Source organism: Pygocentrus nattereri, chromosome 6, assembly GCF_015220715.1.
Source record: "Pygocentrus nattereri isolate fPygNat1 chromosome 6, fPygNat1.pri, whole genome shotgun sequence".
NCBI lineage: Eukaryota > Metazoa > Chordata > Actinopteri > Characiformes > Serrasalmidae > Pygocentrus > Pygocentrus nattereri.
This window is the reverse complement of record NC_051216.1, coordinates 20,478,630-20,499,858: the sequence shown is the minus strand read 5'-3', so window position 1 is coordinate 20,499,858 and position 21,229 is coordinate 20,478,630. Positions and strand designations below refer to the sequence as shown.

The 21,229-nt window shown below is 39.0% G+C and overlaps 1 protein-coding gene across 4 annotated transcripts in view; it reads left to right on the top strand.

Moving 5' to 3' along the window:
* tanc1b (tetratricopeptide repeat, ankyrin repeat and coiled-coil containing 1b) overlaps positions 1–21,229 on the top strand; it is a 153,462-nt gene that overhangs the window by 127,147 nt on the left and 5,086 nt on the right. For all 4 annotated transcript variants that reach the window (XM_017692273.2, XM_017692271.2, XM_037539215.1 and 1 more), the window contains 10 exons: positions 143–750; positions 4,210–4,318; positions 5,278–5,400; positions 7,763–7,999; positions 8,304–8,489; positions 11,510–11,588; positions 18,635–18,768; positions 19,909–20,032; positions 20,344–20,519; positions 20,906–21,038. In XM_017692273.2, the coding sequence (XP_017547762.1) occupies positions 143–750; positions 4,210–4,318; positions 5,278–5,400; positions 7,763–7,999; positions 8,304–8,489; positions 11,510–11,588; positions 18,635–18,768; positions 19,909–20,032; positions 20,344–20,519; positions 20,906–21,038 (1,909 nt within the window). The remainder of the gene's footprint in view (positions 1–142; positions 751–4,209; positions 4,319–5,277; positions 5,401–7,762; positions 8,000–8,303; positions 8,490–11,509; positions 11,589–18,634; positions 18,769–19,908; positions 20,033–20,343; positions 20,520–20,905; positions 21,039–21,229) is intronic.

Sequence of the window (21,229 nt, the reverse complement as noted above, 5' to 3'; positions counted from 1 at the left end):
GATTAATTTCAACACTGGAAATGATTAAACATTGTTCCTGTTTTTATAAAACAGCAAGTTTTAGATGGCTGTTGGTAGTGATTTGTTACATTCTTTTTGATTAGTGTGAAGTATATTATTTCTTCTCTTTTTGTTTTTGAAGGAGATCACCAGTCTGCTGCCCTTTGCTAAGATCAGTTTGGATGATTTTCCTGATAACAAGGAGATCAGCTCAGACTTGAATGCGTACATACAGCACCGAGTCAACAGCAGCCGTGACATTCTTAATAACATCTCACTGAACGGAAAGGCTGACCCTGTTATTGTGGGCAAGGTGAGCTCACACCTCATCTCCCGAAGCCAGGGTTCATACCTCTACCTGAAACTTACCCTGGATCTTTTTGAGAGGGGTCACCTGGTCATCAAAAGCGCCAGCTACAAGGTGGTACCTGTCTCTCTCTCAGAGCTCTACCTGCTTCAATGCAATATGAAGTTCATGAGCAACTCTGCGTTTGAGCGCGCCATGCCTATCCTCAACGTGGCTCTGGCCTCTCTGCACCCAATGACGGACGAGCAGCTGTTCCAGGCTCTGAATGCTGGCAACGTCCGAGGAGACCTGCATTGGGACGACTTCCAGCAGCGCATGGACATGCTCTCCAGCTTTTTGATCAAACGTCGGGATAAGACACGCATGTTTTGCCACCCTTCCTTCAGAGAGTGGCTTGTGTGGAGAGGTGATGGTGAAAGCTCTGACTTCCTCTGTGAACCCAGGTGAGCTGTGTGGATACCCTAAAAGTAGAAGGTTTGAGATGTTCTTTATGGGTCTCTTTTTTTAGTGAAGAAATACTAGTGAATTTTCTGTGGAATTATGTAATGACATGCAGTATGCGTTTGCAATAAACTGTTAAATGGGATGCTTTACTTCTTTAAAATGTCGCATAGTGTTTTTGACTGTAGGAAGACTGCTAAATTGTTAGCCAAAATCTTCTGTTCAGGATATAAGTGCAGGAAGCGGTTTTACAATACCTCCCATCTAAAAAACTTTGCTTGGAATTCAAACTTTCAAGGTTAAGGCTTATCAGGTTAGCAAACTTTATCTTTAAATGAGCGCCTATTTAATGTTAATAGGGCACTTAATCAAGGCATTTCATTTGTCGAGTCTGTGGAATAGAAAGTGCCATGTGGTTTTCCCAAAAATGAGCTGAAATTGAATTAAATTGAGTGGTGTTCAGGTGAAAAAGTGTAACCATGTAATAATGGAAATCAATACTGAACCAAGTAATTTGTCTGCTCACTTGACGCATTTTTAGCAGCCCTCTTGCAATAATAATGATGATGTTGGTGGGGATTTGTCAGACCAGACTTTCTTCTGCAGTAGAAAAATCCAAGCAAATTCACCATCTTTCTTTGAATTTGAGGTTGAACATTCTGTGTGTGTGTGTGTGTGTGTGTGTGTGTGTGTCTGTGTGTGTGTGTGTGTGTGTGTGTGTCTAAGATGGACTTTTGAGCTACAATCCATAATGTTTTATTGATTTATAGATATTAGTTATTAAAATTATTAAAAATGAAGATTTTTTAATTTGAGGTTAATATTTTGTCGCTCCCACTTTTTCCATTTTTCACAGCCAGACTTCTAAACCATGTTAACACTGCGGATCTGCGCAGAGATTGCGTGTCACCTACTCCTATTTAATTTCTCTACTTTTCAAAAGAGCTTCACACTGGCACAGAGAGAGAAGAAAGTTAAAGTTTTAATAAGAAATTACTGTTGCACAAATGCCATGCTTTCAGTTAACCTCTGAGCTAATCCTGGGGCAGCATCAGCAACGTTTGCTCAATTCCTGATATCAGTATATCTACGATCTCTCATGTATCCACTGTTTCCCACTTTATCTCCCTGTTCGTCAACCTGATAACCTCTCCTGCCAAGATTCTGACTTTTTCCTTCTGGCAAGCTTGGAATCTCTCTTAGTGAAAGGGTGTGTATTTTTAAGGCATAGACAGAGATACTCAACAGTGCAAAAAGCCAAAGATTTCGTATTGGCAAGTTTGTATTGGGTCACGAATAAGGACTGTAAACATCTGGTCAAATCCACCATTCCTTTAAGAGGACAGCTATCGGGCTCTGTTAGAGATGTGTGTTCATATTGATTTTTCAGGAATCCTCTGGTAATAGTTTTTTTTATGTGCGAGATGTTCAGAGAACTGCAGTGGACTTCATCGGTCTTCATAAAGCACCTCTTAATTACACCCTTTATTGAGCTTCAGTCATGACATTTTAGGTTTACTGTAGACAGACATACACTGATGAGCCATAGCATTAGGCCACCTCCCTAATATGCTGGTCAGCTTTAGTATGCTGCCAGAATAGATCTGACCAACAGAGGCATGGACACTACAAGAACTTTAAAGGTTCCTTGTGGTATCTGGCACTTAGGTGTTAACAGCTGATTCAGTCCTTCAAGGTGGAGTCGCATGATTTGGACTTGTTGTTCCAGCCCATCCCACAGATATTTCTTCAGATTGAGCACTTTAGACAGTGGACAGGGGTGAGCATGGGTACTCTGACTGGGCTGAGGCTACGCAGCCCCAAACTCAGGGCATTGTGTGTTGTGACATGTTGTTGTGTGTTGTGTCCTACTGTAGACATCATTAAAAATATCTGTGACTTGTACCGCAGCAGCTTTTCTGTCTGTTTAGAGCCTTCGTTGCCTTTGTGCATCGCTGAGGCTTGGATGCTCAACACCCTGTCATCAATTAGTGGTTTGTTCCCCCCTCAGACCTCCGTCAGTGGGTACTTGCTACAGCAGACCGACAGCATCCCACAAGCCTTGTATTTTGGAGTTGCTCCTATCCAATCATAATTATTTGGCTCTTATCAAAGTCACTTTGGTTTGCCTGTGCAGTTCTCCCACGTCCAACACGGCGACTGTGATAACCAAAGTTCTTCACTTCTGTGAGTGATCATAATATTTTGGCTCAGCGGTGTAAATTCCCATCTGTAGCAAGAATGCATAATACAAAGAGAAAGCTCTTTCTGTTAAAGAACACTGCTTTGATTAGAATACCCCACATTTGCACTATTAATAGTAACATTGACACACATGGAAGAACATATTTAGTTAGTTATAGAATATGCAGCATGGTGCAGTCCCAAAGATAATAATGAATAATAGGAAGATGAAATTATAAAGAAACGGGTTTGGACTTTTCTTAATGACTTGAGCATTTGAGTAAATTTTATCTAACAAAGTCACTTTTAAATATGTGTGAAGGTGTATGAAATTTTAACTCACTTGGCCATGTGCTGTGCTTTTTGTGAATTTGAGAAAACAATGGCCTATTAAACAGATTAGTATAATGAGTAGACAGGGCTGCTTATTTTAGATGCTGTGGTGTCTTGTAGATAAAGACGAGAGCAATCTGGTCTACTGCTGCCTAATTGTTATTCTGTCCATCTCCTGTTCTTGTTAGTGTGGAGCACTGTGCGATCTGATTGGACAATGTGTGTCCTCACTGCATCAGCTATGGGACTGACAAATGAAGTCTGGTGACTCACCTCCTCGTACCACATACCCTTCCCCATAGTCATACATGCACTTTTCCCACCCCTCCTCTCCACATCTCTCTCTCTCTCTCTCTCTCTCTCTCTCTCTGTCTCACTCTCTGTCTCTCTCATTATTAAATGAAAAACAAAGGCCATGGCGCTGGCATTGAAAAAGAGGGACTTGAGAAAAAGGTCCTGCCACTTCAGCTTGTTATTTCTCCTATGAAAGAGAAAGAGAGCTCGACACAGGCCGACATTTTATTTAGTGGAGGAGAGATGCTGAGCTGATCAAAGCCAGCTGTATTCATGCATGGCCTTTTAATGAAGTTCACTGTTAATGAACACCAGTCAAGAGTTTGAGTTGAGCAGGGGGGGGGCATGAGTATTCCTCTCCACCTCTGTTCTGCTCCCTGGGGCATTAACAGCTTGTTGGAAGTAGCAGAAAAAAGTCTGTGTAGGGGTTTTGCATCATGATTACAAATTATGTCATTGGAAATAAAGTCTGACTTGTGATTTTACCATTAATATCTTATTAAGCCACCCACTGATTTAACCCTCTTTATTTTGAGCAGGCCTGTGTGCCTTTTCACTCATGTTATGTTTTCCTTTTTTTACATTTCAGTCTTTTTATTATTCTGATTTATTACATATGTATAACCTCTCTTGATTTGTTTCCACTTTAGAAGTGGACATGCCCTGATGGCGTTCATGTTGTCCAGGCAAGAGGGCAAGCTGAATAGGCAACAGACGATGGAGCTGGGACACCACATTCTAAAAGCACATATATTTAAGGTAAACACAAACCTCTTTTTAGAGGCCCCACATTCTTTTTAGTTAATTGTCATATTTATTTATAAAGACTACAATAATGCTGTCACTACTTGATGGTGTTATCATCATATTAACTTGAGGAAATGTATATTACCCCAGCAGAGATCATTCAAATTCCTAATTTTGGGTCACAGGATGATTGTGGGCGTGGTTATCTAAAAAAACACACATTTAATTTTGCATTAAATTTTTAAATAAAATATATATAATATATAATATGATATAAATATCACAGCAGCAGCTCTACTTCCTGCTCTGCACATTTCAGTTCAAATTTTATCCTAAGCAGCCTGGATCCTTTTTTTATTTATTTATTTATATTTTTTTTTTCTTGAATGAAGAGCTACACTTGTTCATTGTAGCTTTTGCTTCTTTTATTCTTCACAATTATTGATGCAAAATCACATTGTCATTATGAGCTGAAACTGAGAGTAGGTCTGTGAGTGAAACTTTTCTCCAAACTGAATTTACTGCACACTGAAAGGTGTCTGTCTGGCACAACTGTGCAACAGTGCTTTGCCAGTTAGCTAACATATGCAGCTAACTTCACTTTACCTTCAGAATGTATTGACATTTACACAATTACTAGCTAGCTATTCTACAAAGTGCCCAAATAATGGATCAGCTTGTCAGAAAGTCTGCTGTAATTAAAGCCAAAGTGATGGGTTGTTGTTTATTTCATTTTTGGCTAGAAATGCAGTATTCTTCCATTTGTTTGCTAGTTGGGGGTTGGGGGGTTGGGTGTTTTGGGGATCAAGGCTTAAAAAGGTTGAAAACTACTTAAATCTTAAATGATATGGAACAGTTAAAGGACTGTGTTTGAGCAGCTCGCAAGCTGACCATCTATTCATGCTAAATATTTTGATATGTGGCTTAATTTACTGAATGTCTGTGTGTATGTATGCATGTTTTCTCCACAGGGTCAAAGTAAGAGGACCGGAGTATCATCCAGTGTCCTGCAGGGTTTGTGGATCAGCTGCAGTACTGACAGCCTTTCTGCTGCTCTGGCATCCCTAAGGAACCTATACACACCTAATGTCAAGGTCAGCACACGCAGTCATATATGTAGCACATGTGCACACACTTGCAATTGGGAACAAAAGATCAGTCTCTGCACTCATTAGCCAAAGTATAATTGTCCCACAAGAGTTTGTATTTTTATATGTTCCCCAAACAGTGTTGTAACCTTTATCTGAAGGTTAGTCTATTAAATGTCATTAATCTTCCACATCGAAGAACACTGGGGAGTTAGGGGTACTGCATTTGCTTTTGTGTTACATTGGCAACCCTTTGTACTGGATTGTTAGCTAGAGATAGTTTGTTCTTGAATGGTAAATTATATGTGTAAAGCTGACTTCCTGACTGATACCAAAACTTGATTTGATTATCTACAAATTGCAATACTAACTCTATTAACTATATTATATGCCATTATAATACAGTTTCTCATTTGAAATATTTTTATTTTGTAAAACATAATAAAACATATCAGCTGCTTGAATAAATGATATTTACTTTTTGGGTATATGCATATGTGTATATATATGTCTATATATGTATTGTTTCCAGATGGAGGAAATAGGCTGTTTAAATCTCTGGCACAGCCATATCCTGCTACGGAATCTCACCACGATTTATGAACCCCTCCTCTAGTGTTTATATAACCTGAAAACATTAATGTCACATTCTTCAGAATGCAGCTAAATATAATTTGTAAGCTAAACTTTCAGTGGTCAGTTGAGTACTTTTCAGTGACTTTTCACTATTATCAAAGGGGGGAATTGATAAATCTGAATATAGATTATATGTTCACAATTTAAAGATTACTGTTATCTATTTATTTGAGATTATGAAAGAAATGTAATAACTAATGATTTTGAGTATGAAAAAAAAAATTAAAAACACTCCCACTTTTACTGCTTTTACTCTTTACTCTTTCTCTGCTTTTTTCCTACTATGCATCACCGCTTGATCCTGGGTTTTTAAAATTCCTATTAACTCTTGCAGCGTGGCATGTTATGTTATGATACAGATTGAGGGAGTAATTCTCTGTAAAGAAAGGTTTGATCTCCATCTCCCATTTACTGCCTTACTTTGGAGTGCCTTATAGATATTCCCACACAGCAAGAGACTCACTGTACACTTCACTGCCATTAGTCTGATACATCACCATCTCTGCTGCAAGCTTGCTATGGAAAAAGAGGAAGACCTTTTGGCATTTTAAGTAATTACTGGGCCATTTAAATTAGTAGTAATTTGATAAACAAAAGGGCATGTTAATGGTGGAGCCAGATAAATGATTTCTTTGGTAAATTGTGCTAGTTTTCTTTGCAAGCCCACTCTGTTATTGAAGCAGGAAATGCCATCCTCAGGCTTTCAGGGCAATTAGGAGCTGAAATGATGAATTTTAGCTCAAAGCAAAAATTATCCTAGTTTTTTTTTTTCCTCTGCCTCCTCATGCACTGTCATTTGGCTTGTTTGTTTTTCTTTTTGGAGGAAGAAAAAACTTTTTGAAAGCCCTTCAGGAAAGCATCACTCAGTCCCATCTCTCTCTCTCTCTCTCTCTCCCTCTCTCTCTCGCTCTCTCTCTCTCTCTCTCTCTCTCTCTCTCTCTCTCTCTCCCTCTCTCTCTCCCTCTCTCTCTCCCTCTCTCTCTCCCTCTCCCTCTCCCTCTCTCTCTCCCCCCTCCCTCTCTCTCTCCCTCTCTCCCTTCTCTTCCTCCACCCTCCCAAAGCACATGTTCTCTGTTTCTCTGCATCTTTCACTGATCATTCATTTAATATTCATTCAATTCGCTTATCCAAAAGAAAAATAGTGCCTGATTAAAGCCTGCTCCAGAATGTGCCACTGTGCAAGAGTTCTTAATGAACAAATCCATTGTGATTAGCATGCTTTACCAATCAGCAGGTGTTTCAGCGAGATCCAGGCGCAGGATGAGGTGTTTCAAAAAGGGACGAAAATAATTATTCGAAATGACTGAAAAGTAAACCCACTGCATCATAACAACCCTCTACAGCCTTTTGCTGGTGCAGAGAGGCACAAAATCATCAGTTCAGCTTCATGGGCATTCTTTGACTTGCAACCTATTGCAGATGCAGTGATTGAATTTGTGAGATATATAGACATAAGATTAATTTAATCTCACAAATAAAGTCACAAAAACATGCTGTTGACTGGTTTAGGAGGAGGAGAAGAGATTAAGATGGAAAATCCACCAGTGTTTTGACTATGTAGCTCCGTCTTATTTTCATAATATGGCTAAGTGAGCAATAGCAGCATTGGCTTAAATGGAGCAGTGGACTTTTTTCCAGTGTTCTGAATTCTTTGATCTTGGCTCAGTTTCTAATTGTGATCCCATTTGCTGGGCCTATGTTAAAGGTTCTCTTCTGTGATGCATGTTTGCAGGTGAGCCGCTTGCTGATGTTGGGTGGAGCAAACGTAAACTACCGTACGGAGGTGCTAAACAACGCGCCAGTGCTATGTGTACAGGCTCATTTGGGTCATCATGAGATGGTGGCTCTGTTGCTGGAGTTTGGAGCAAGTGTGGATGTAGCATCGGAGAGCGGCATGAGTCCCCTTAGTTATGCCGCCGCAGCAGGTCACCTGGGCCTCATCAGTCTGCTTTGCAAAAGAGGAGCCAAGGCAAGTTACTAAAACATACACACTGGGCCTGTGGTCTGTTCAGGACATAACACAATATGGTGGATCTTATGACAGTCTCCTTTCCAGTGATACTACAGTTCATGATAGTGATGAATATATTCTCAATAAGGATTTTAATAAGTGAAAAGGTTTCCTGAATTTATTTTCATTTACTGGTGTTTTGGCTTAAAGTATACAAGACAAATGGAAAACTCCCTATATGGACATATTTGTCAGTAATGTTGCTCTTGTCAATGTAATTGCATAGAAATCTAATCAGTGCCCTATGCTGTATTTTTCTCAGGTGGATCATGTGGATAAGAATGGGCAAAGTGCCCTAGTGCATGCAGCTCTGAGGGGGCATCCTGACATTATCCAGTATCTGCTCGAGCAGAAGTGGAGCAGAGAGGATCAACAGCATGAGCTCAGCCTGAAGAGCAAAGCCCTGCAGCAATCCCTTATAGCAGCCTCCAGCATGGGACACACGCAGGTCAGCTAACACATGCGCACACACACATGCTTTTACATAACTAGAATCTGTAAAAGCCAAGCCCTGCCACAGACCCTTACAGCAGTTTCCACCACAGGGCACACAAAGGTTGGCACACACACACTTTTATAATCAGAGCCCAGAAAGCAAAGTCGTGTAACAGATCCTTGTAGCAACCTCCAGCATTTGAGACAAACGGGTCAAATAATACATACGAACTCACACAATTGAAAACTGCAAAGCAAAGCCTTGCAACGGAACCTTATAGCAGCCCCAACTACAGGGCACACAAAGGTTAGCTAACACATACAAACACACACACACATATATATATATATATATATACACACACAAATCTGTATAATTATAGAAACATATTTGTCATATACATTGTGTTTACGATTAACAAGCCCGCTTCAGTACCACAGAACAGTCACATTTTGCTTGTCCACCCTATTTTTTTACCCTTTATACCTTGACACTCATTCCCACTTACTCGCGATCTTTATCAGACTGATCAGTTAGCCTGCCCATTTGTTATTGGGATCACTGTGTAACAGTGGCTGTGTTTTTAAATGTTATGTTTTCTAAATAAGTTACTCTGGGTAAAGAGTGAACTTGTGGTGTTTGCCAGTGTGGAAACTTATGACATGCCCGACAGAATATCACATCCTTCTCAAAATCATACTCCAGCCATATTTGTCTGCTTAATTTTTGTTTGTTTGTTTGTTTGTTTTCATAGCCAATGTCATCTGATTCTTTTTTATTGTCAGCACTGCTCCTCGCAGTAAAGCCATATTTCAGTAACCCAGACATTGGCAGACTGCAGTAAAATGCTTCAAGTTCTAAAAAGAAGCTGCCACTTGGTGTCTTGTTAGCCATTATAGTGGTAGCATTAAAATTTCTGACAAAATCTTTTGGTCTGATGCAGTTCGTCCCATGTCTGACCAAACAGGCTCTGGATCTCACTCGTCAGGGTTAAAGTTGTGAATGTGTGACAGTTCAGTTGGTCAAGTTGAAAAAGAATTTTAAAAATGGCAGCTTGGGCCACAGCCTCTGTATTTTTAGTGGTCAAAACATGATGCATGGGACACACACAAGTGAGCTAACACATAAATACATTCAGTACAGTCTCACACACACACACACACACACACACACACACACACTCACACACACAGTTATGTTATTTGTGGTAAAGCCTGTTTCCCGAGGTGACTCTGTGGTGAATATTTACCTCTCCACTGCTGATAGGTGCTGTAAGGATACGGTTGCCACGGGAGATTAGCCATGGCAACAGGCTAGTGAGACTGCTGTCTGGGTGCTGTAAGGCCATGTTTTACTTTTCAGCCTTCTTGCGAAGGAAGTACAAATCAGCCAGCAAAAAAGAAAATAGAGAGAGGAGAAACGTACAGAGTGAAATTACACCTGCAGAATAATCTGATAACTGCAAAAAAATTTGATTTTGACAATAATTCATCTGGTTCATTTGAATACATGTAGTACATGCAAGTATGTTGGTCAGTTTTGTTTCTATGCGTATTGTCCATTTTATCAGCTCCACTTACTATATAGGTGCACTTTGTAGTTCTACAATTACAGACTGTAGTCCATATGCTTCTCTGTACACTTTGTTACCCCCCTTTTATCCTCTTCTTCAGTGGTCAGGACCCCCATGGACCCTCACAGAGCAGGTACTATTTGGGTTGTGGATCATTCTCAGCACTGCAGTAAGACTGACGTGGTGGTGGTGTGTTAGTGTGTGTTGTGCTGGTACGAGTGGATCAGACACAGCAGCGCTGCTGGAGTTTTTAAACACTGTCCACTCTGTTAGACACTCCCACCTTGACAGTGCACCTTGTAGATGTAAAGTCAGAGACGATAGCTCATCTGCTGCTGTATAGTTTGTATTGTTCATCCTCTAATCCTTCATCAGTGGTCACAGGACACTGCCCATAGGATACTGATGGCTGGATATTTTTGGTTGGTGGACTGTTCTCAGTTCAGCAGTAATGCTGTGACTGATTCACTCAGACCAGCGCAACACACACTAACACACCACCGCCACGTCAGTGTCACTGCAGTGATGAGAATGATCCACAACCCAAATAGTACCTGCTCTGTGAGGGTCCATGGGGGTCCTGATGACTGAAGGCTAAAAGGGGGCTAACAATGTATACAGAGGAACAGATACAATTACAGTCTGTAATTGTAGAACTACAAAGTGCAACTATATAGTAAGTGGAGCTGATAAAATCGATAAGGAGGTGGTCATAATATTATGCTTGATCAGTGTATGTGCAGATATTTTTTAAAAAATTTAATATTTTTTGAAATTCAATATGAGTTTTAATCATATATAACATAGTATGTTGTTTTTGTAGTGTGCATGGCCTCTTGAGTGATCTGGTAACTGATCATATTATTAGTGTGCATTTAAACACACTCTGTGAAGGGGAGTTAGAGGGAGATGGAAGAGTTAGAATGAAAATGAATAGCTCTAGCAATAGTGGGTTGAGGTAGAAATAAACAGCATGCAGTGAGGGGCAGACTGAGAGTGTGTATGTATGGCAGATAGTGTGTACTGTTAGTTAGGGGTGAGAGAGCAGTGAGTGAGAGATGAGGGGAGAGTGTTAATAAAGCACTTAGTTATTAATAAGGTTAAACAAGTACCTCACTGAAGTACCTCATCACCTATTCTTCTGCCATCAGCACTTCAGCTTTATTAATGGATCAGTTTGGAGTGAATATAACTCTCTGTGGCAGCTCTATATTGATCAGCTGAGCTCTTTCCATCACCCACACTGCCCTCTCTCAAGCCCTGCTCAACTGCCTGCGTGGCTCAATCTACTTTGTTATTATCAACATGCCTTTTTATGTTTTCCTCTTTCTTTTGACCTTTCTTTCAATTGAAGGAAAGGTCAAAAGAATTATTTTTCCCTTAGTTTTTTGTTCATTATTTGTGCTTAACATTATTATTGTTTATATGTAATGGTACAATATATTTTTGTTTTTGGCAGGTGGTGAAAAGCTTACTGGCCTTGAAAAATGAACTGGTTGTGCAGATTGATGCTCATGATACACTATGGGGAGAAACAGGTACGCTGCCCTTTAATCTGTGCTCCCCTCTCTCTCTCTCTCTCTCTCTCTCTCTCTCTCTCTCTCTCTCTCTCTCTCTCTCTCTCTCTCTCTCTCTCTCTCTCTCTCTCTCTCTCTCTCTCTCTCTCTCTCTCTCTCTCTCTCTCTCTCTCTCTCTCTCTCTCTCTCTCTCTCTGATGACCTCCCCCCACCTGTGCTCATATTTGAAGTCAGCTATGTGAAAACCACTTTCCTTTTGCCCTCATTTTGCCCTTTTCTCTGGAAGCTCAAACCTCTATTGCCGTGACTGCTGCTGCTCAAAAACCACACAGTTGTTTCACAAAATATTTGGTGTGATTTGGTACAGACTGTTTTATCTTACTCTGTTTCCTTAGAAATGGTTGTATCTGGGCACATGTTCGCTTTTATCTTTGTAGAGCATCTCTAGCTTACCCTGTTGGTTATCTGAGTGTCTTTGGTCATTTGAAACTGAATGCTGAGATGCTAGAATAAAAGAGTCCAATAGACACTATCATTATACTCCCTTAACATCTTTCTCATTTGTTGTTCATATTGCATGTCCTACACAAAAGAACATCTGATATCAGTATTTGGCTTTCAGGCTTTAAAGTTCAAAGAAGTAGCTCAGTAAGCTTGCTTAAAGGTTTTTTTTTTTTTTGATGTACATAGTAATATATCTTTTGTTTTTGATCATGCATTTTCTGAGGCCATGCATGCAGTGCAGTAGTGATCACAGGTTTGATTTGCTGCTCTTTCAGGTTTTAAGCTAACGTCACCAAAATCAAAACAAAGCTTTAGGCCAGCAGAGGTTTTCGTTCATTTAAAACTTGTTTTCAGAGTTTTATTTCTATTTTTTCTGCTGATAATAGGACCTTTAAGCACACATCCTAAAGAGTATAGGCAGACCTTTGAGAGCTTTTAGAGAAAAGATGTCCAGATCAAAACGCACAGGATTCAAACGCAGCCTATAACTCAGTTTGGGTGAACCCTGTCTGTTTGTGTGTGTAGTTGTGGTGCAGTTGCAGTTACTGGGAAAGAACATGTAGAACAGTGACAGAAAACTATTCAGATGGTGAAAGATGGCTGGCTGGAGGTAACCACAGGAGACTCTGGTCTCTGTGGCTGGCTGGAGAAAGCTGAAGATGGGCTTCAGAAATGAGACTGAATGGTAGATGGCACATAAAAGCCTTCCTGTTGTTCCTGTGTGACTCATAGCGTCTTACAAAATAGATTGGTGGATTTCTCCCTGCAGCCACAGAGATGTGTGCAAGATACGATAAAGATCAAGGCCTTCAGGCATAAAGAGCGTAAATTGAAATGTGTGGTATGTTCTGAAGATTTATTTCACCCACATAAAACACACACACACCCATACTCACACGCAGCAGTGATTATGTCCCTTCAAGGTTTGTGTATAATGTGGTGCTATGTGTATGGTATGAATATGTACATATAATGAGACAGTGAACATCAAGCAAGAGGATGCTCAGCTCAACAAGGATGTTTAGATATTCATTGAATGGGAAGCTGTGCACTGACTATAAACAGAGCTTGAACTTTATCAGACAGTTGAATTAACACTGACATTGAACCTACCCCTGGCTCCCCAACACCCCACCACTCCTTTACCTAGAATAACCCCCATAGCTGAGATGTTGTGAGACTTTTTCTTTTAAGTTTGCTTGTCAAAAATACAGGGCATGTACATGGAAGGTAAAGAATACTTGTTTCTTTTGCAGATATTCTTGCCCTTTGTTGTATCTTTCTGTCAGTCACATTTTCAATAAGCTCAGTCTCAGTGTTTGGTGCACGAATGCCCTGGTTGCTCTTCCGGACTTTTGGCAGCTCTTTTCCTCGCTGAACTCCAGTGCACACTGTGTATGTGACAGCAGTAGCAGAGGACAGGAACAATGGTCTCTCTGTGGTCACTCCTCAAGTACAGCACACTGTCCCACTAACAAATAGCATTTTTGATATAGGTCAGTCTATTATCAGGGAGCCCAGCTGCTGATTGGGTAGTAATGGTTGCTGATAATATTTCTTTCCACTTTTGCTGCAAGAACGATACTTTGGCTAGATAAATAGTCAAGATGTCCATCGTTTGTCTTTTTGAGATTATTGGAAGAATATTATAATTTAATTTTTTCACATCTTTTCTCTTTGTAGTTTTATCTAGTGAAATTGTCGTATTCCTTTGGCAGACAGTTTTGTATGTTTCAAGGATTATTTTGTCATACAAACAAAATTATGTAGATCATGAAAATGATTGAATTCCCCTGACAGACAACTTTGCTTGTTTCAAGATATAATGTTTGTAACAAGCCTAATTATCTGCAGACAGAATAAGTTTAACTAACTGGAACTACTTCTAGAAATATCCCTGGTAAACATGAGCAAAAAATGTTCTTTATTGCTTATCCATTTGATCTTAACTAACCTTTATTTGAAGTACAGTGATTTTTTTTTTTTTAAAAAGTAAATTTTAGCATGAATTTTTTTTCCCTCAAATCTGTGTGTACTACAGTTGTTGGCATCTTATAATCTAATATTTTGTGCAGCCTCCCTTTGCAAAGAGAGCAGCTTTCAGTCTTCTCCTATATTGCTTAATGATGCTGAAGAACATATGACAAAAGACCTCAGACTATTCCTTCACAAAGAACCTCTCTAGATCTTTCAGATTCTAAAGCCCATGCTTGTGGACTCTCCAGCCCACAGGTTTTCTATGGAGTTCAGGGGTTTGGGATGGCCATGGCAAAATAATCTGTGGTCAGTGAACTATTTTTTTGTGTTTATTTTGAGGTGTGCTTTGGATCATTGTCTTGCTGGAAGATCCGAACTACGGCCCAGTTTGAGCTTCCTGTCTGAGGCAGTCCTGATTTGTTCTTATTTCTGCTGGGACTTAATGGAGTCTTTGATACAATGTATCCAAACAAGTAGTCCAGGGCCTTTAGAAGAATAGCCTCACAATATAACAAATCTACCACCATACTTCACAGTGGAGATGAGGTGCTTGATGAGGCCTGTCTGTTTTTGTGTTTGTACAAATAAACTACAGAAAGTTTTAGAATCTTGAAAAATCTAAAACAAAGAGAGGTTATGACAAGTAAAATGAAGAAATATTCAAAATTGCAGGTGACTTCAAATTGAAGCAAATCTATGGAATTACCTACATTAAGGCCTTTGGAACACATGTTCAGATGACTCTCGGGTGGATTTGATCTGCTGATATGAAGCTTTTGCACAAACTAATGGATTCCATGCCAGCTTGAATGCACACTGTCATTAAAGCAAAAAGGGAACACACCAATTACTAAGAAATTCAGAAATTCTTGTTAAAATTTAAGAGACAGGTTATATCGATAATATCTTCTGTAATGAAAAAATTGCATTGAATTAGAAAGAAATACAAAAAGAAGATTTAACTCCTTACATAAATCTTAGTATGTAATATGACTAGGATTTTAAGGGGTTAAGATGGTTTCACTTGCCAAGGTGGCAGTGGTTTTGGTAGATGTTGATGGTTATCTGAAGAGGGTTTCAGTATTTTGAAGAGATGGCATATTGGTATTGATGGATATGGGTTGACGGACTATGGAAAGAAAATACTGGATCGTATATTGGAGGTGGGAAAAAAGAATGAATCTGATCCAATCCTGTTTTTAAAATAAATAAATAAATAAATAAAAATAAATCTGTCCTGAAATGGCACTCACACATTCTGTAATTCGCTTTTCTGTCTGTAGGGTCGCAGAGTGATTGAGTAGTTCTTAAATCTTAAATTAAGGGTTTCAATTAGAAACAGCTCATTTAAAGGTTTTGTAAAGGAAAAAAATAGAATTGGTATTGTCTGATACTTAAGATTTCAGTATCGAAAATTTAAATGTGGTATTGTGTCTTTGCTAATATATGGCATTCAAAAAAACAAGTGTTTGCGTGTTGTGAATTGTGAAATGCTTTATCACATTTTGATTTTTTACTTATGGCACATTTGAGATATATTGCTGATCTTATTCTAATAACACTTTTTATTTTTCTTGTTGTTTGACAAGCATTGCATTAAGTATCCAGTCAATCCAGACAGAAGTGCATTACTGTGAATAATAATGGTCGTGGCTACCATCTTCCTATAAGCACTTAGCCTTAAATTTCTTTTTACCAAATGAATGAGTCAGAGCCCTGTTAATGTGGTTTGCATCCAGTCTTCTAGGCTATTTTAACGGGTGTCCCCATTGCTCTCATCCTGGCTGCAGTGACCCGATTCATGGGGAGATGCTCTGCCACCCAGCACTGCATCTATTGAATGCAGACTGGGGCCTAATTGCCTGCCTATGTGAGCACAGTGCTTCAGCTCTCATGCCCATTCACAGTAACTCTGGTGCATCTCTGCAATGCTTTTAACGTTGTCATTACAGAAGCATAGAAAGATTGATCACTTCATTATTGGCGTATAGAGATCTAGGATTCATTACCAGAAGGTTATTCACCTGTAGTCTGGATTTGGCTAAATGAAAAGTAAGTTATAGGTTACATTAAAGATGGTACCTTACCTTTATCTTTAACTTTTACTTGATTAAAAAAATCCATTTAAAACTAGTGTACACAATTTCCTCTTGAAAAATAATTCCTCTTAAAAAAAAAAAATACGTCTTCTATTAGAATTGTGTTCACAACCCCAAGCTTACTGCTTCCCATGATGTAATTCTTCTATATACAGCTCACCATAAAAATAATATTCCATATGTCACACTAGCCACAAAAAGAATAATGTCTTATGTATGCAGATAGATCTTCTGTACAGCAGGAAAATTGGATTATGATTTGGTGCTGGTGCTGCTGAGAACAAATCCTTATTCTGCCAGTAAAAGCAAAACAATTTCTGTGTGTGGTGTTATTGTCTTTTGTTGACAGCAGGTTGGATGTACAGCATTGGGTAGCTGCCTGGTACATTATGTATGTCTGACAGAAGCACCACTTGAATGGCAGAAAGGCTTTGGAATGGAAATATGCAGAACATAGAACATTTTGTTAATGGAGAGTTTGCCGTTCTTTTCGGTTTCTGCTGTGCCACTGTGCTGAGAAATGTGACTGTAGATTATGAATGAATTCTCATAAATTAGAAGTATACTTATTCATAAAGTAATTCTTGCTAAATAAATGGCTATTCATTGTGAGAATTGCCAGTGGCTTTAGCTTGAATAGAAAACATTAAGAGAAATGTTCAGTAGCCTGGAGGCTCTTATATATTGTTTTTGTCTAGTGCAAAGACAGCTGGAATTATTTTTAATGATGAAAAGCTCCCATCAGTAGTCTGAAATTAAAACATGGTGTGCTGTGTTGTTAATGTTTCATTAATAGGTTGAGATTTTGTAGCACCCCAGGTTTAGTAGTATAAGTCATTCCATTGATTACAGTTGTATGGTGGATTCAAGTTGGAATGAGATAGGGGAGGAACATGGGTAATCAGAATTCAAAAGGGTCAGAACTCACAGGTGCACCACCTAACTTAAAATTATACAGTCAGTCACCAGAAACCTGTGGTGTACTTGAGATTAAAGCACTTGAGATGACCTAGACCTACATTTTGAGAGGGAGTCGAGAGGATAGGCCGGTGGTGGGGAGCAAATGACAACCTCTCGCTGTTCTTGCTCTCAGCTCTATGAAGTGCCTGTGTGTTTGATGAATTTGCTGGTCTGACTCATGCTGACAGACAGGTCTGTTGTCATTTGCCCACACATGGATATCCATCTCTAGCTCAGTATCACTTAAACTTTTTGGATTTGACTGCACCATTTGTCCTTCTGTGGGTTCCACTCTCAGATCCAGATGCATAAACCTGAAGGCTGATTATGTGATAGTAATATTCAGAATACACTATAACGTGTTTTGGGAGCTCACAGTAGTTCTTCATAGACAGTTGTATTTAGGACTACCTCAGTCATTACATTTTGTCTGACGATTAATTGCCATATTAATTATTTAATACTGGTTCACTGCCATAGTGAATTGCAATTTAATTGCCTTGTTTGTTCATTGCATGCAACTGCTGAAGTACAAGCCTAAAGTTTGCTTAGTAGCTAAAGGTGTTATAGCACCAAGTCAGAAGTTAGAACTTTGTTATTTTTGTAAAACCTGACAATAACCTGTCTCAATAGATGTTCTCTGCTTTTATTGAGGTATTTGCCTCAGTGCAAATTAATTATTAAAACACACCCAATTCACATTCTGTAAACATATGATTGCAAAAGTTAACAGCTGTGGAAAATAATTCCAGGGCTGCCAACTGTCACATGTTGGCTGTGAGACTAATCTCCCGATTTCATGCCACACTTGACATTTCTCACGCATTTTTACCCCCAAATAAGATACTGTCCACCCCCCTTTCTGTCAAAATGTTATGGGGTGGATGGTCTATGATTTTCTTTTTTTTAACGAAGCTTTTCCGTTTTTATGCTACTTATTTTTTGCACCCACTTTCTTCATTTATCTTATGCACAGATCTTAGGTAGACCCAATCAATATGAAACTGGTTTTATAATTTAATAATAATAAATTAATTAACTAGTGATTTAATTAAGGTTTGAAACACCACTTGCTTCCAAGAAAAAAAGTGTTGCACCCAGCTTTGGACTGGTGTCCAAACTGTTCTCTTTTGTCTTAACGGCTGTAACCCGATCACATCCAGTATTTTGTGTTGTAGGCAAATGCAGTTCTTTGCCAGGTCTGAGTGTTCCAGGCAACTCTACTCTTAGATGTGCAGAGAAAACACTGGTCTGTAATTAGCTCATTAACCAGTTAATTGTGTGTAACTGGAATTTCCAAACCAGAGAAACACAGCTATCCCAATATTCAGTTTAAAGCTCTGTTCTCCTTCCGAGCATAGCTTTGAGATTACATTTCGGATTATATTTCAAATTGATGTGGTTTTAAAGTGCATATTAGTAAATGTAGGGCTTTACAGTGTTACGTTTGCATTGTAACTTGTATGATGCAGTGATGAATTTTATTGTAAATGTGCATCTCATGTGTTTGTATGTTTGGTTTTCCAGCTCTAACAGCAGCGGCAGGGCGAGGGAAGATGGATGTGTGTAGTTACTTGTTGGAGGAGGGTGCACAGGTGCAGCAGGTGAACAGAAGAGGAATGTGTGCACTTTTTTGCGCAGTGAGACAGGGACATTGGCAGGTGAGGTATAAACAATAACACACACCACAATGCTTACATCCTAATTCAGTCATTCATCCTTTTTGATCAAATGATCAGAGAAACAGATTAACAGGTATATCGATGCAGGGATGAAGGTGTGAGAGAAGGTGGTGAACGTTTTATAATTACCGTATTTTCCGGATTATACGTCGCTCCGGAGTATAAGTCGCACCAGCCAAAAAAATGCACAGTAAAGAAAAAAAAACATATACGTCGCACCGGAGTATAAGTCGCATTTTTGGGGGGGGGGGGTTTAATAAAATCCAAGTTAACGTAACATGAACAGTTATTCAGATAACAATGACAAACTATAACAAAGAACATGCTAACAAGTTTATCAAACCATTTTTATCAAAGTTTATATCACTCCAAATCATCAAATCCATTGAACTCTTCATCCTCAGTGTCACTTATGAACAACTCCGCTAACTCTGGAGGTGGACGAAGCGCCGCTTCCTCTTCTTCGTCGCTTTTGTCAGACTCGTCGTCAGTTACATTTGCAATTATTCCAGCCTTTCTGAATCCCAGCAGGATGCTTTCGGTTTTCACGGAAGCCCATGCTTTGCTGATCCATTCAATGACTTCCGAGAACGTAGCGTGGCGCATTCTCCCGGTTGCCGTGAAGTCCGTATTTTCCGGACTATAAGTCGCTCCGGAGTATAAGTCGCACCCCTGGCCAAACTATGAAAAAAAGTGCGACTTATAATCCGGAAAATACGGTACTTGGATTTCTGCAAAAATGAAAGAAAAGACAAATCTGTCTGTTAACCTGTCCATGCTATCTGTCTATGTAGCAGTTATTATAGGTAAGTTAAACTGTTAGTAAAATGAAAACGTAGAGTAAAAATGTGCTCATTAAATGTAATGAAAGTAAAAATGACACTTTTTTAAAACTAAAATGAAATTGAATTACTGAGAAAACAATTGTTTTATTTATTTATTCTTTATATAGTTTACGGTATAATCAACAATATATTTACTGTTGTATTAATTTTATTCTTCCTTATCAAATACCTATCAAATATGATTACATCTATCCCTCTAACACAGGGGGCAGGGATTGGTTAGTAAATTGTGCTAATAATTTATTGTTCACTTTTTTCTCTATGTCTGTGTCAGATTGCGGATGTGTTGTTACAGCATGGTGCAGATGTAAATGGGAGTGATAAGCAGGGACGCACATTGCTGATGGTGGCAGCATGTGAGGGCCATCTCAGCACTGTGGAATTCCTCCTCTCTAAAGGTAAAAGGCTTCCTACAGTCTAAGTTCAGTAGTAATAAATAGAACAAGAATTTATCTGTGTAATTAGATAAGCTTTTTACACTATCATAAAATGTACAATAATTGCACAGTACAATTGTACTGAATTTGTGGTATGCAGTGCATTCTTTAATTTCTACTATTTTGTTGAGTTTGAGAGCAATGCTTCTAGTTTATTAAACATAAACACTTCAGTATCTTTAAATCTGTCTTCTTGTGTAGAATATTAGTTTCTAGTCCTGATCCTGTGGCTGTACTTATTTCTATTGCACTAAATGTGCTGTGTTTCCCAGGTGCCTCTTTAACATCGGTGGATAAGGAGGGGTTAACACCGCTTAGCTGGGCGTGCTTGAAAGGACATAAGAATGTGGTTCATTTCTTGGTGGAGAAGGGTGCAGTTATAGACCACTCAGACAAGAACGGACGTACTCCTCTGGACCTTGCTGCTTTTTATGGAGATGCAGAGATTGTGAGTTATCTGAAAAGAAGAATCCCTTATTTAGTCCAGATGTGGCATAATAATAGCCTTTCTTTCTTGAGAAATGATATAGCCTTTTCTTGTTATTTCATTAGCTAGTTTGACTAAAAAAAATGGCAAAAACTAAATTTATTGAAATGTAGCATTGTTATTGCTGTATAATACATTGTTTTTTTACGTGTTATTAGATGCTGGTGGGGCTAACCACACCATCAGGGGACAAGCCCTGTTTATAGGTCACACTAACCTTGAGTCGTTTGATACCTGTTAACCAATTTTTACAATTCTTTTGTAATGGTTATGGTTAGGACTGTCTTGATATCAGCAATAAACCGTTTCTCCTGTAGAGTGTTTGAATTGTTGTGTTCTCTGTGTAGGTGCATTATCTGGTGGAGAGAGGAGCTGTGATTGAACATGTGGACTATAGTGGCATGAGGCCTTTGGATCGGGCAATTGGCTGCAGGAACACTTCAGTGGTAGTCACTTTACTCAAGAAAGGGGCAAAACTAGGTGAATATAATCTTATAGAATACAATAAAGTTTGCAATGAAAAGGAACTGGGTATATATTAGGTTGCACTCAATTTTTAATGTAGCAATCATACACCGAAACATATTAGAAACATTGGTATTTCTATTGATGTTTTTTCCTTCAGTTGAACTAAATAGTTAGTAGATTATTGAAGGAAATGTACTACAACA